The sequence below is a fragment of the Panthera tigris genome, chromosome X (assembly GCF_018350195.1).
Source record: "Panthera tigris isolate Pti1 chromosome X, P.tigris_Pti1_mat1.1, whole genome shotgun sequence".
Classification (NCBI taxonomy): domain Eukaryota; kingdom Metazoa; phylum Chordata; class Mammalia; order Carnivora; family Felidae; genus Panthera; species Panthera tigris.
The window spans coordinates 37,996,577-38,011,949 of NC_056677.1; the positions used below are offsets into that span (position 1 = coordinate 37,996,577).

Sequence of the window (15,373 nt, forward strand, 5' to 3'; positions counted from 1 at the left end):
AGGCTGTGGAACTTTGCAGCCACCTCCCTCAACTGAGGCCTGGGCATTGTGGGTAATGGCAGAAAGCACCTTGTGAGTGGAGGGGCACCTGGGTGGCTCAGTCAGCTAAGCATCTGAGTTCAGCTCAGGTCCTGATCTCGCAGTCGGTGGGTTCGAGTCTTGTGTCGGGCTCTGTGCTGACAACTCAGAGCCTGGAGCCTACTTCGGATTCTGTGTCTCCCTCTCTCTCTGCCCTTCCCCCCGCTCACACTGTGTCTCAAAAATAATGAATAAACATTAAAAAATTAGAAAAAAAAAAGAACCTTGTGAATGGAATGAAACCTCGCATAAGCAGCTTCCTCGAGAGAAATTGCTCTTGTCTCCTTGATAACTCCACTCTTGGAGGTTTTGAGCTTTCAAGTTAGAATGTGGTTGCCAGTGCGAGGTCAAAAAACATCTCCTTTTTCCTCCCCCCTTCTTGCTTTCTACGTCTTCCCTATTTCCCCCTCTGTAGTCCCTACCTTACCCCAGAGCACAAGTCTGCTGTCCCAGCCAAAAGACTTCATCATCCGTCCTGAGGTTTCAAACTTTTGTACAGTAGCCTTCTCTAACAGTTGAAACCGGAGACACCCTTTAACGTCCTATAAATCCCATACCTGGGCCATTCTGGGCACTTCCTGAAGAAGGGAAGTTCCGTTGTCACATGGATACACTGACCCAGCCAGAAACTTTTTGCTCTCATTGCCCTGTCCTGCCATTTAATAGGATCGGTGCTGTTATATAGCCCTCTGTCTCAGATGTGGACTCTAAGCTTTTTCTTTTGTTTTTCCCTTAATTAATTAATTATTATTATTTTTTTAATGTTTGTTTAGTTTTGAGAGAAAGAGAGACAGAGTGTGAGCAGGGGAGGGGGCAGAGAAAGAGGAAGACACAGAATCAGAAGCAGGCTCCAGGCTCTGAGCTGTCAGCACAGAGCCCGACGCGGGGCTCGAACTCATGAACTGTGAGATCATGACCTGAGCCGAAGTCGGACCCTTAACCGACTGAGCTACCCAGGCGCCCTAAGCTTTTTTGCTTCTGTGTCAAGGTCATTGAATGAATACCTTTTGAAAACTGGGTGGACTGCAGAGTTTTAGTAAGTGACAGTTTTTCTTAAGAGATAAGAGAAAGTTGTAAGAATGCAAGTATTTCGTTCAAGGTCCTACAGAAGTGAGTGAGAGAGAAACAAGCAGGCAGAAGCCTAGTTGATAACTAACCTACGCGAACACAGAACTTGAAACTGAAGAGACAAATAATGATAATAATGTGGATACTTCTATTTGAGCAGCCCAGTACTGTTTTCATGGCACTTCATTTTATTGTTTGCTTTTTGTAAAGGGAGGGACAGAGAGAGAGAGAGAGAGAGAGAGAGAGAGAGAGAATCCTAAGCAGGCTCCACACCCCGTGCAGAGCCACACTCAGGGCTCGATCTCTCAACCTTGAGATCATGACCTGAGCCGAAATCAAGAGCTGGATGCTTAGCCGACTGAGCCACGCAGGCACCCCAGTGTTGAGTATTGTTAAATGTAATAAACACTCTGATCCCAAAAGCTGTGGAACTGAGTCCTTTCCATTTAAAGGACTTTTCACATGTCATGTTTTTCAGAGAGTTTGATTCCTGATCTACTAGTCCATTTCCTTTCCTTCCTACAGCACTTGTGTAATTTGTCAGACTCCAGTGATACACAGGGAACCTCAGGCCGAGATTTAATTCTCTGTGCTTGCCTACTAAGTACTTGGTGGCTTAGTTTCCACAGCCATACCCAGTAGGTGAATGTCTCTACAAAAAACCTCAGGCTTCACAGCTGATGGGAAGAAATCACCATTCTGCCCACACTTGCTATCCAGCAAGCAGTCACAAAAATTGACCCTGGGGCACAGATGTGGGCACAGTCGCTAATCTACATACTTCTTTGGGCCAAAGAAATCCTGAGTGTCTGTGACTTTCCCCAATTTGTAGATTTTTATTTGTCTATCTTTGATTTTTTAAAACGTTAAAAAAATTGTTTATTTATTTTTGAGAGAGTGTGAACAGGGGGAGGGACAGAGAGAGGAGGAGACACCAAATCTGAAGCAGGCTCTGCGCTGTCAGCAGCAAGCCAGATGTGGGGCTCGAACTCACAAACTGTGAGATCGTGACCTGCCCGAAGTTAGACACTCAACCGACTGAGCCATCCAGGCGCCCCCAATTTGTAGGTTTTTTTAGAAATCCTTTTCTGATGTTCAAATGTGGGGGAGGTTGTGCTAAAAATCTAAAGGCTTGTGGTCCCCTCTCCTTCCCATGTCTCCACCATCACGATCACAGGAGACATCACTACAGGAATCCCATGCGCCACAGTCGCAGGGTTGCGTCTGCCCAGTCACTGGGATACACAAGATGAATGCCCTCAGTTAACCCCCCGTCTGGCAGGAAGCTCTGCTTTGCCCTTGACCCTCTCGACCTGCTCCGACGTACTTTCTCTTTGTACTGCCCTGTTCCGTGGGGCCGAGTCCCAGGCTCGAGATTCAACAACAGAGCACTTGCAATTTTAGCTAGACCAACAAGTGATTTCATTTTATTTCTCCTGTTTGACTCGTTGTTGTGGGATGACGCACGCTCTTGTTCAGGAAACGTACACATGAGAATATCTTCCCGTTAGTATCATTTGGAAAATAAATCCTCTGCTTTTCAGAGCTCTTCTTTCTCGCCCATGTTCTCCCATGTTCCCTCAGGCCCCTGCCAGTGCCAGCCAGAATAGGAAGAAAGAATGCCAAAAGTGCTTTGCAAAAGTGGGTGTTTCTTGGTCAGATACATTTTGGTAATGTTCCGTGTCCTAGCCTTGTCTTTGAGTGCTGAGATGTCCGTTAGCAAGTTAGGGGTCCTATGAGGACTGGCAGAAAAAAAAAAAAAATTAAACATCAAAAAGCTATTTGACTCTAAGCCAGAGTTTCCCAGATCTATGACCATGGAACCCATTTTCATACAGCACCCATAAAGAGCATGAGAAATGCTCACATAGGAAATGGTTTGAGAGATTTCCATCTTTTTCTCTTCCTTTCAACACCGTACACATAGGGAGTTCTAGTAAATTTGACGGTAATATTGATTATGGCTATTTTAGAAAAGGTATGTACATGGCATTGATCATTAAAAATCAGCACTAAATTGGCATTCATTAGAAGATTTTGTCTGAAGAGAGGGGGGCGCCCGCATGGCTCAGATGGTGGAGAAGGGACTCTTGATCTCGAGGTTGTGAGTTTAAGCCCCACGTTGGGTGTAGAGATTACTTAAAAATCAAATCTTTTAAAAATTAAAAAAAAAAAAGAAGATCTTGTCTTAGGTGGGAAAGGAGGAAGCCATTTGGGTAGAAAGAGGCTGGACCCTTTCTGGAGCCTGGGAGAGCTAGATGGGATAAGAGATGGGTTGTAAATGCAAGAATTGTATTTCTCCCTTTTAGTCCTCCCTTTAACGAGCTTTTCTCAGAACGTTGGAATGTGCAAGGGAGTGTAAGAGATATGAACATGTGTGAGGTGCAGTCTTTCTAAGGTGTGTTGAAACTCGTTGGGAAAGTTCTTACATAAATCAGTTTATTTTTTAATTTTTTTTTTAACGTTTATTTATTTTTGAGACAGAGAGAGACAGAGCATGAACGGGGGAGGGGCAGAGAGAGAGGGAGACACAGAATCTGAAACAGGCTCCAGGCTCTGAGCGGTCAGCACAGAGCCCGACGCGGGGCTCGAACTCACGGACTGCGAGATCATGACCTGAGCCGAAGTCGGACGCTTAACCGACCAAGCCGCCCAAGTGCCCCTAAATCAGTTTAATACAATGTAGAAAATGGCGAGGTGCCACGGCAGCCCTAGTCTGCCAGTGGAAGCAGAAGTGGTTTCTGACTTAGGCAGCTAGGTGGAATCTTTGGGACCATGTTTCTCTCAGATCAGTGTTTTCTCATACCTGCAACCTCCACATCTAGAAAGCACGTCCTATTAAGCTCCTGGTGGAGGGTCCAGCTCAGTGGCACTGCAGATTCAGTTTTCCTGACATGGAGACCAAGGCACAGAGGGGAAGGGCAGGGGAGTCCAGACCAAGATCCTGGAGTCATGAACTCTAGCTGCCAGGCACCAGCTAGGATTAAACAAATTATACACGTACACACACATACATATATGCCCATATATACCCACTTATATATTACAGATCTAATAGATATGTAATGTGGACTTCCGAATATCTTCAAAGACATAGTGAACTTGCTAAATTCATCAAAAGCAGCCCAAAGTTTTTAGCCTGTGATGCATCTCACTTATTACAATCGCAAGACTTTAACTAGGAGCAGTGAAAACCAAGAGAAATCAGACATGAGATCAGGGCATAATAAGAGTCAAGCAAGTAAATGATTTTTTAAGGAAAAGTATAAGAGAAAATAAATATTAATGAAGGAAATGGGCAACCGCAACAGAAAGTATCATTTCTTTTAGTATTTTTAAGTAAAGTTTAATGAAAAGAAGGACTAAAAAGAAGTGGCTTATGGGGTGCCTAGGTGGCTCAGTTGGTTTCGTGTCTGGCTCTTGATTTCAACTCAGGTCATAATCTCATGGGTCATGAGTTTGAGCCCCACATTGGGGTCCATGCTGACAGTGCAGAGCCTGCTTGGAATTCTATCTCTCCCTCTCTGCCCCTCCCTCACTTGTGTGCACGTGCATACTCTCTCTCTCTTTCTCTCTGAAAATAAATAAACATAAAAAAAAAAAAAAAAGAACCCAAAGATCATGTTGTAGAAAGCTCTTGATGCATTTTGACCTATGGTATGATTAGAACATACCATATTGGGGGACAAAGGCCTGGCCAATAGTAATCATATACCTGAGAGCTGATAGAGTCTGTATAGCCAATGTGATGGATTCAGAGCAAACAGAAGTGATTTGTTAGTTTTCATCCTTGTGTCATTAAACATAGCAGTGTCTTTGTTATCTTTCAACCTGTAAGTACCTTCAGATCCACTCTCCACCCTTCTCCGCCCTACTCTCCACCCAGGAAAGCAGACCTGTAAGGTCAGAATCAACTGGACTCCCTTGCCCAATGGCTTTGGGTTGGTTTGGAACATGGCACACTGGTTAGGAGAGTAAGATTGGATTATTTATTGTCCTGCCCCTGTCCATATGATGTACCACAGTCTAGCTATGAGCTACCTTTAGCAGAAGTATATAGGAAAGAAAATTCTGGGAAATCCAGTTCAGCTTGGACAATTCAACACCTTACAAAACCACCACACCCTCTCTTTCCGTTATCACTTGTTCAGTGGGCCTGCATATCAAAGTGGCCATGGCAGCAAAGATGGAGACGATGTATGTACTGAACAACATGACCATCCACTCAACAAGCCTAATTTGACTTTGGCCATTATCAGTCATTAGGGGAACGCAAGTCAAAACTACCTTGAGATACCGCTGTGCACCCACCCGGATGACTAGAATCAAAAGGACAATACCAAGGGTTGGTGAGGAAATAGAGCTGTTGGAACTCATATATTATGGGTGGGAATGTAAAAAGGTGCTGGTGTTTTGCAAAAGAATGGAGAGTGACTGTTAATGACTAAGGGTTTCTTCTTAGGGTAACAAAAATGTTCTAAAGTCACATGTGGTGATGGATACGTGACTTTGTGAATCTGCCAGAGCCCGTGGAATTGTACACTTTCAATGGGTGGAGTATTGAGTACATGAATTATGTCTTAATAAAGCCGTTCTGGAAAAACAGCCACTCATCTTCACAGTGTAACATTTTCATCTTTTTTTCTAACTGTCCGTTTCTCCTCAGTTCATGGCTTTTGTGGAAGAGGAAAACAAATTTTTCGAATGCTCTGTCAATTGGCTTTACATATCCAAGAGGCTACTAATACAACACAATACTGCCATCCTGTTTAATGGGTCTCGTTTTAGATTATTTTTTTCCTTTTTTTTAATTTATTTACTTATTTTTCAATATATGAAATTTATTGTCAAATTGGTTTCCATACAACACCCAGTGCTCATCCCAAAAGGTGCCCTCCTCAATACCCATCACTCACCCTCCCCTCCCTCCCACCCCCCATCAACCCTCAGTTTGTTCTCAGTTTTTAAGAGTCTCTTATGCTTTGGCTCTCTCCCTCTCTAACCTCTTTTTTTTTTTTCCTTCCCCTCCCCCATGGGTTTCTGTTAAGTTTCTCAGGATCCACATAAGAGTGAAAACATATGGTATCTGTCTTTCTCTGTATGGCTTATTTCACTTAGCATCACACTCTCCAGTTCCATACACGTTGCTACAAAGGGCCATATTTCATTCTTTCTCATTGCCCTGTAGTACTCCATTGTGTATATAAACCACAGTTTCTTTATCTATTCATCAGTTGATGGACATCCTTTTTTTTTTTTTAAAGATTTTTTTTTATTTTTAAGTAATCTCAACACCCAACATGGGGCTTGAACTCACAACCCCAAGATCAAGAGTCGCATGCTCCACTGACTGAGCCAGCCAGACCCCGCCTAGGTGATTTTTTTTTTTAAGTTTATTTATTTATTTCGAGAGAGAGAGAGGGTATGCTCAGGGAGGAGCAAAGATAGAGGAGGCAGAGAATCCCAGGCAGGCTTTAATGTCAGCATATAGCCCAATGTGGGGCTCAAACCCACGAACTATGTGTGAGACCATGATCTGAACCAAAACCAAGAGTCAGATGCTTAACCGACTGAGCCATCCTGGCACCCCTGATTTCTTTATTTAAAGCATTATTGTGTACTGTAGAAAACAAACCAAAATCGTTCTCTTGTAGGCTTGTCGCAAAACAGTGGGACTAGAAGAGTGCCAAGGAATTCATAGGGGTTGGGCAGACTTGTTCCTAAACCATTCTAGAACATATCTGTTTATTTTCAAGATGATTAAAAAAATATTTGGCAGCTTTCCTCGGTGGCCTGTGATCCTCTTTAATAACACCCACTTCCTTTTGTTTAACTAAAATAATAAAAGTACAGAGAGATGAAACTTTCCCAACAAGGTTGCCAATCAGTAAATGTTATTTGCTTACTCTAAACTTGCTTTATCTTCCAGGACTAACAATAAAGAATGATGTGGGAGCCGTAAACTGCCATCTCCTGGCAATAGTCTCTTGTTATTACAAACATCAGTAGATGAGGGATGTGGTTTCTCAAAGGGACTTAAGTATTTTGGGCACGGTTCCAGGGACATTGTGTTCTTCTCGACCTCAGCCATTTCTGCTGTGTCAAAGACACTGTGCTTTAGAGATGAAAGGCCACTTTGGAAGGGGTGGAAAGCTCCAGAGTATAGGTACAAAATGGACTTGACCTTTACTCAAGATTTTTTCCCTTTCATTTCTAAGGAGCAGTAGCCATTTGGAAATATTGAAAAAGGGCGGACATCTTTGTGAGAAAACAATACAATCACATTTAAGAGAGTGAGAAGGTCTGGTTTGCAGGCCATTCTCACTCAATCAAGAGACAGCTCCACTCCCTGCCATTGCTGTTGAGTTTAGAAGCAGGCCGTGGAGGAAATAAGCCTTCTAGAGCTTTCTGAGAAAGGTAGAGGTGACATGTAGGTGCCTGTGCCCATATATATGAACTTCTTTAGTGGAATAAGAGCAGAGACGGCACCTGGGTGGCTCAGTCGGTTGAGCATCCGACTTCCCGCTTGGGTCATGATCTCATAGTTTGTGGGTTCAAGCCCCTCGTCAGGCTCTGTGCTGACAGCTCAGAGCCTGGAGCCCGCTTCGGATTCTGTGTCTCCCTCTCTTTCTGCCCCTCCCCTGTTCACATTCTCACTCTCTCTCTCTCTCTCTCTCTCTCAAAATAAATAAACATTAAAAAAACAACAGAGAAGCCAGACATGAAGAGTGAAGCTAATTTATGAAAAATCCCGTTATCAACTTGGTACCTCTGTCAACATGATAAAAATTAATGTCGTGGTGGGCCTTGATGATCTTTTAAAATACTGCATGGTTCCCGTTTCTAAAAAGATTGCCAGGCTAGACTTTTCTGTCTTGTCGAATTCGCGCTCTCTCTCTCTCTCTCTTTTTTTTTAACTTTATTTATTTATTTTGACAGAGAGAGAGAGAGAGAGAGAGAGAGAGAGAGCACAAGCAGGGGAGGGGCAGAGAGGAGAGACAGAATCCCAAGCAGCCTCTGCACCATCAGCATAGAGCCTGATGTGGGGCTTGAACTCAGGAACCATTAAGATCACGGCCTGAGCCGAGACCAAGAGAGATGCTTAGCCGACTGCCCCCCCCCCCCCCCCCCCCCCCCCCCCCCCCCGTCTCCTTGAATTCTTTACTTCTCCTGCCACTTATTTGTTTATCCCGGTGCAGATCACGGGGTCTTCGGGCCTTGTGTGAAAGGAGACTCTGGTTTCCTTTCAGAAACCAGGGTGGTCAGATCACCCTGACCACCCTAAGAAGAACTTCACATTAGGAATGTGGAACACATTTTGTTGACCTTTTTTTTTTAATGTTTTTAAATTTATTTTTGAGAGAGAGAGAGAGAGAGAGAGAGAGAGCGAGCTTGAGTGGGGAGGGGCAGAGAGCGAGGGAGACACAGAATCAGAAGCAGGCTTCAGGCTCTGAGCTGTCAGCACAGAGCCCAACGCGGGGCTCGAACTCACAGACCGAGATAGCGTGACCTGAGCCCAAGTCGGACGCTTAATGACTGAGCCACCCAGGCGCCCCTGTTGAACTATCTTTATGATACTTTTCTCAATGTCCCCAGATGATTGAGCATGTTTGTTTTTATAAAAAAATCCTTTTTTTCAAAGGAAAGATCAGCTTCATATGAGACTATTACTTGAGTATAAACACATTTTACCGAGAAAAATGTAGATTTTTCCTGATTTCAATTAAGGGAAGAATTGTAATGAGAACCAGCTGTTCTGAAGGCTGCCCATGAGCTGTTAAGCCCAGTCTGACTCCTTTCCATAGCTGGTTTTGCGTTCTGGGTAAAACGTCTGCCTATTTTCCTCCAAACATGCTTCAGCATTTTTCAGGGTTCACCCTGTTTCCTCAACAGTCAGCTAATACCCCCGAGCTTCTTCGTCTCCATCTGCATTCCTCAGAAACATAAAAAATGTGTGTGGAAGATTTCTAAACTTTCACATTTCCCAAGTTGTCTTTCATTTAGTTGGAAGGTTAAGATGTCTCTATCTCCACATTCTGTTGACCACATAGGAGGCCAGAAAGCCTAATGTTTATGAGCAAAGAGTCTTTGGGAACAGGACATTTCTGCTCTACTATTTTCTAGCTCATATCCCTGGGCTTTAGTTTCCTCATTTATAAAATAGAAATAGTAACAGGGCTTGCCTCCACAGGGTTGGGGAGAGAGAATACATACGAAGAGCTTAGCCAGGGCCTGGCATGGAGAAAGATCTCAATGAATGTCAGAAATAATGGTGGTGATATTGGCAGTGGTGATGATAAAGGTTTGGAGTCGTGTTGCAGCATAACAACATCGCATTTTTCAGATAAGAAACAAGATCACATGATCTGCCAAGGTTGTTTGAATTTGCTACTGTGGCAGGCAAAACTAGCTATCACTTAATGGCTGCCGTATATTGTTACTCAGTTGAAGTGTGTGTGCATGCGTCCATGTGCAAGTGTGTGCACATGAATGCAAATGCTGTTAGGGATTGCGTCCTTTCCCTGATGGTCAAGAGTTTTGCTTTGGCTACCTCCCACCTTTTGAAATCCAACACAGTTATGGGGCACCTGGGTGGTTCAGTTGGTTAAGTGTATGACTCTTGGTTTTGGCTCCGGTCATAATCTTGTGGTTTCGTGAGTTCAGGCCCTGTGTCGGGCTCTGTGCTCAGAGCACGGAGCCTGCTTGGGATTCTCTGTCTCCCTCTCTCTCTGCCCCTCCCTCACTTGCACTGTGTCTGTCTCTCTCAAAATAAATAAACTTACAAAAAATTTTTAAGTCCAACACAGTCCTTAATATTGTACAGTGCATACAATAGGCTTTCTGCAAATATTGAGTATGTTTTTATGTGATAAAAAAATAGGGGTGCCTGGGTGGCTCAGTCAGTTGGGCGTCTGACTTCGGCTCTGATCTCGCTGTTTGTGGGCTTGGGGCCTGCGTTGTGCTGTGCTGACAGCTCAGAGCCTGGAGCCTGCTTCGGATTCTGGGTCTCCGTCTCTCTCTGCTCCTCCCCCATTTGCACTCTGTGTCTTTCTCTCTCAAAAATGAATAAACATTAAAAAAATTTTTTTTAAATCTCATGCAAAACTGTATTAGTAGACGACATTTTGATCTTCTGGATGTTTTATTTTAAAGGAACTAAATTAAGAAATAAGACCTTAGAACATACCTAGACCTGGTCTCTTTTTCCCAAGGATTCACTCTTGCCTCACGCTTGTGTTTACACAGCGCAGGGCTTGTCATGCAGTTGAGATGAAATAAATGGCGGCTCGTCAATCGCTGTCTTTGTGTTAGAGGTCTTGGTACCAAGCAATAGAAAGCAACTCGGGCCAACAAGGGAATCATCGAGAGCCTGGAGGGCCACACTTGGGAATAGGCAGAGATCAGGGGAGCTCTGGCAAGTCAGAGGCAGGAACCACAGCCATAGTGTTTAGAGCAGGAAGCATCTGCGCAGCATGCTGCCATGGGAAAGAAGAACCCATAGTCAGCTTCCTGCTGTTGTTGGGCGACTCGTTCCAGGGTCAGAGAGTGTGTGATTGGCCCAGCTCAGCCTGGCTGCACCAGGAGCCAGGGTGGGTGGAGAAAGGATCTAGCCCATTGCCTGCTATACTGGGGGATGATACCCAGGAGGAGAAGCAGTTTCCCAGAAAGAAACCAGGATAATACTTGAAAGGAAGTGTGGATGCTGGGCGACCAAGAAATGTCAAATGCCCATTGTTCCGGGTTCTCATATTTTGACTCTTGACTTCAGGCACCGTTGCTGGTCTAGCCGGTCTCTTTATTTCGCCTGTTTGAACCCTACAGCACAGTCTCAGATATTCTGCTTTGTGGTTCCAGCCCTTTATGTGGTCCAAGGTCCTCTATGTGTGTCACCATTCTGGTCTCATCTGAGTGGGAACATCGTTCCAAAGAGATTAGATAGAAACTCAAGGGTTGAGAATGTTGCGGCATCGGCATTAGATATTAGGATGAGCTACCTTTCTTTATTTTCTCTCTATAAGCAGAAATAAGTTCACAGGTATTATTCCCTATAAATTAAAAACTAGTAGCACAGCACCAGGGGGAATTCTGCTAATCTAATTGAAATTTGGGGCTGGTGTAGGCAGAATGTTATTTACTTTCCATCAAAGGTGACGCTTTTTGTAACAGTAGAGGATACTGTTAGTTTGAAAATGGCTGTCAGGTTGGCTTGGTTTTGTCTTTTCGAATGCCATCCTATTTTAAGGTATTATCCTTTGCTTTTGTCTTATAGGGGAAAACTTATCCTTTTCGGGGCGCCTTTCCTCCGGTGTGGAATCCTATCGCGTATTTGGATTACAACAATCTGTGGCGGACAATGGATAACATGGGGAAGGAGGTAAAACATGTGTTCGGCTTACCTGTGACCTGTTACTAAAATAACAATAGCACCTGTTTCATATCCTTCCAACAGTGCAGGGAACATTGCTCTGGACATTAATGCGTATCATTTCCACTTGTGAGGAAAATGAGTGCCGGGGGTTACGTCGATTTGCCCAACACCACACGGCAAGGGAACCAGGATTCAAACCCATTGAATTGTCATGCTCTGATTGTCATGCCTGTGTGCTTCTAGCTCTATGCCACGTGAGAACTCATGTGACATATTCTTGCCAGGTGTCCTGCTCGTAGTTGTCTTACTCATGTGTGATACCACTTTAGACAGTAAAGGAAAGAGGGATTTGTTCCCCCAGAGTATTTTTGCCTTGTCCCAAGCTCTCATACTTAAATTGGGAACTTAATGATAACGATGATCAACATCATCATAATTTCATATTAATTTATATATACATTTATGTGTAATTCCCCCCTTTTTTGCATAATAGTAATAATAATTATTATTTTGGCAACAGCATTAAGGCATAGAATCCAAAGACCTATCCATCCCAACCCCATCACTGTCTATAGTAGAATTTTATGACAATCACTCATTCCGACACAGACACAGAGGCTGGAGTTAAGGGGTGCTTCTCAAGGCTTCTTGGTGGGGCAGTAGGCAGTAACCAGCACACCTTTGTGGGCCCTTCTTCCTCTGCAGATTCCAGCCGATGCACCATGGGAGGCCCCACATGCTAAGGAATGGGACAAGATGACCATGAAAGAGCTCATCGATAAAATCTGCTGGACAAAGTAATCCTCGACTATTTAAAATTCACTTTTTTATCTTTTCTTTGGATCTTCTCTGTCCGATCTTGCACTGTGGTGTTTTTTGTAATCAGCTGGAGGAAAAAAGTTACGAGGAAACCTAATGATCTTTAAGTCAGGAGCAACTTGGGGGGGAACTTCAGACACTTCAGAGTGGGTACGAACATAAAAGGAACCTAAAATAATAGAAAAAGAGGAGGCGAAGGAAGTAGATTTTTTTTTTTTAAACGAAAGGGCTGTGTGATTTGCAGTAAAGCAAGTAGTTGTGTACTCAGATTCTGTAGTGGTCAGCTACAGAAGCAATTTGGGAAGGTATCAAAGTTAATTCCCTACAGGTATAGAAAAATACGAAACTGAAGGAAAGCTGGTCTGTGTTAATGAGAAATAGAAATTTTCTAATGTTTTCATCGAGAACCTGTGTCATTAGTTGAGTTACTTACAGATCATTTAGTCAGCTTTCTGGGGCTGCTATCTGAAGGCACCATACCAACCTGTGGGAAATGGCAGGGAATTTGTTAGGCATGGCCCCTAAACTCACAGAGGGAATATTCTTCTAGCAGGAGAGACTGACATTATACACATAATTTCATTATGTTGCAGGAGTGACTGTAACAGGGAACTTGACCTGAAGGTGAGGGAGAGATTCCTAGATGCAGCAGTCTTTAAACATAAACCAAGGACTTAGGGCATTAACTGAAATGAGTCACAGTGGATGACAGGAGACAGGAAAGGGTGGGTGGTATGGGGGACAAGGTATTTTCCAGGAATGCCACATAGTGGATAGGGGAGAGAGAGAGGAAAGATGGATGGTGTGGAAAGAAGGCTCTTCCAGAAATGAGCCTTAGTATTGGGGGATAGACAGGAAGGGAGGATGATGTGGGAATATGTTATCAACAAGGGATGTGCCACAGTGAATGGGGGGAGATCAAATGGATGGATGGTGTGGGAATGGCATGTTCCAGGAATGAACTGTAACAGATGAGGAGAGTAGGAAGAGTGGATGGTGTGGGGGAATGGTATCTTCCAGGGATGAGCCACAGTGGAAGGGGGGAGAAATGAAAGGTGGACAGTATATGCAGATGGTATCCTCCATGAATGAGTCACAGTGTTTGCTGGTAGACAAAAAGGCTGGATGGTGTGTGGGGGGATGGTATCTTCCAAGAACGACCCAACTGATGGGAGAAAGAGTAAGAATGAAATGTGTGAGGGGATGGTATCTTTCGGGTATGAGACACAGTAGACTGGGAGAGACAAGAATGGATGCTTGGTGGGATAGTGTCTTCCGTGAGCAAGCTTTATGAGGCACAGTTGATAGTCTGTAGGAGTGATATCTTCCAGGAATGAGGAAGGATGGATAGTGTTGGTAGTTAGTATATTCAAGAATAAACTGTAGTGCGTGGTAGGAGACAGGAAGGTGGGATGGTGTGGTGGGATGGTATCTTCTAGGAATGATCCACTGTGGATGGGGGAGACAGGGTAGATGGATGGTGTGGAAGGATGGTATGTTCCATGAGTGAGTCATAGTGAGTGGGGGGTGGGGGGAGACAGGGAGAATAGATGGTGTAGGAATATGGTATATTCAAGGAATGAGCCATAATGGATGAGGAAGGGCATGAGAGATTGATGGTGTGGAGGATGTTATGTTCCAGGAATAGGGCCTAGTGGATGGAGGGGGAGTGGCGGGAGACAGAAATGGTGGATGGTTGGTGGGGGAATGGTATATTCCAGGAAGCAATCACAGTAACTGGGGCGGGGGCTGATGGGAAGGATAAATGGTGTAGGGGATTTTATCTTCCAGGAATGAGTTATAGTGACTGTTTGTGAGAGACTGAAAAAGGTAGATGATTTTGGAGCATATTATCATCCAGAAAGAGCTATAGTGATGGGGGAGATAAAGTGAATGGTGTGAGGGGATGGTATCATCTAGGAATGAGCCACAAGGGTGATGGGAGACAGGAAGGATGGATGGTGTGTGTGTGTGGGGGGGGGGTGCGGGGGGGGGTATCTTCCAGAAATGCCCTATAGAAAGAGAAAAGACTGGAAGAGTTGTTGACTGGATGGTATCTTCCAGGAAGGATCGACAGTGGATGGGGGGAGGTGGGAAAGTTTGGATGGTGTGGGGAGTTGGCATTTTTCAGGACTGAGTCACAGTGAGTGAAGAGAGACTGTAAATAAGAATGAATGGATTGGTGGGATGGTATCTATCTTCTAAGAATGGGCCATTATCCATGGAGGTAGGAAAGGGAGGAAGGTTTGAAGGAATGGTATCTTCTAGGAATGAGCCACTGTGGATGGGCAAGACAGGAAGGATGGATGGTGTGGGGGGCATGGTATCTTCCAGAAATGTGCCAATTGATGGGGGAACATTGGAATAGCAGATACAGTGAGGAGCTGGTATCTTCCGGTATTGAGCCACAGTGTTTAAGGGAGACAGGAAGAGTGAGTGGCTGGTGGGGAAATTATATTTTTCAGGATAGAATCACAGTGATCGGGGTGGTGAGGGTAGGGTTGGGGGCGGGAAGGTGATGTGGTAGTGAGATAATTTTCTGGAAAGGGTAGTTGAATGATGAGGGGGATGGTATCTTCCAGGAATGAGCCACATGGGTAGGGGGAGACAGGAGGGTTGATGGCAGGGGTGGGGGTGATGGTATCTTCCAGGACTGAACCACAGTGGATGGAGGGATGGGGAAGAGTGGATGGTATAGGGAGATGGTATTTTCAGAAATGAGCCATAGTACATGTTGGGGGATAGGAAGGGTAGATGGCCCATTTTATGATGGTATCTTCCAGGAAGGAACCACAGTGACTCAGGTGTGTTGGGGGGGGGGCATAGGAAGGATACATGGTGTAAGGGATGGTATTTTTTGGCAATGAGCTACATGTCTGTGGATGAGAGACAGGAATAGGGATGTTGGAACATGCTGTCTTCCAGGAATGAGCCATAGTGGATGGAGGAGACAGGAAAAGTGGATGGTGTGAGGGGATGGTCCCATCCAGGAACGAGCTACCTTGCTGTAAGAGGAGACAGGAAGGGTGAATGATATGC

The 15,373-nt window shown here is 44.5% G+C and overlaps 1 protein-coding gene across 1 annotated transcript in view; it reads left to right on the forward strand.

Annotated features, from left to right (window-relative positions):
• Positions 1-15,373, forward strand: part of LOC102961954 — a 69,858-nt gene that overhangs the window by 36,798 nt on the left and 17,687 nt on the right. The window contains exons 4-5 of the mRNA XM_015538513.2: positions 11,417-11,521; positions 12,221-12,312. Coding sequence (XP_015393999.2) covers positions 11,417-11,521; positions 12,221-12,312 — 197 coding nt within the window. The remainder of the gene's footprint in view (positions 1-11,416; positions 11,522-12,220; positions 12,313-15,373) is intronic.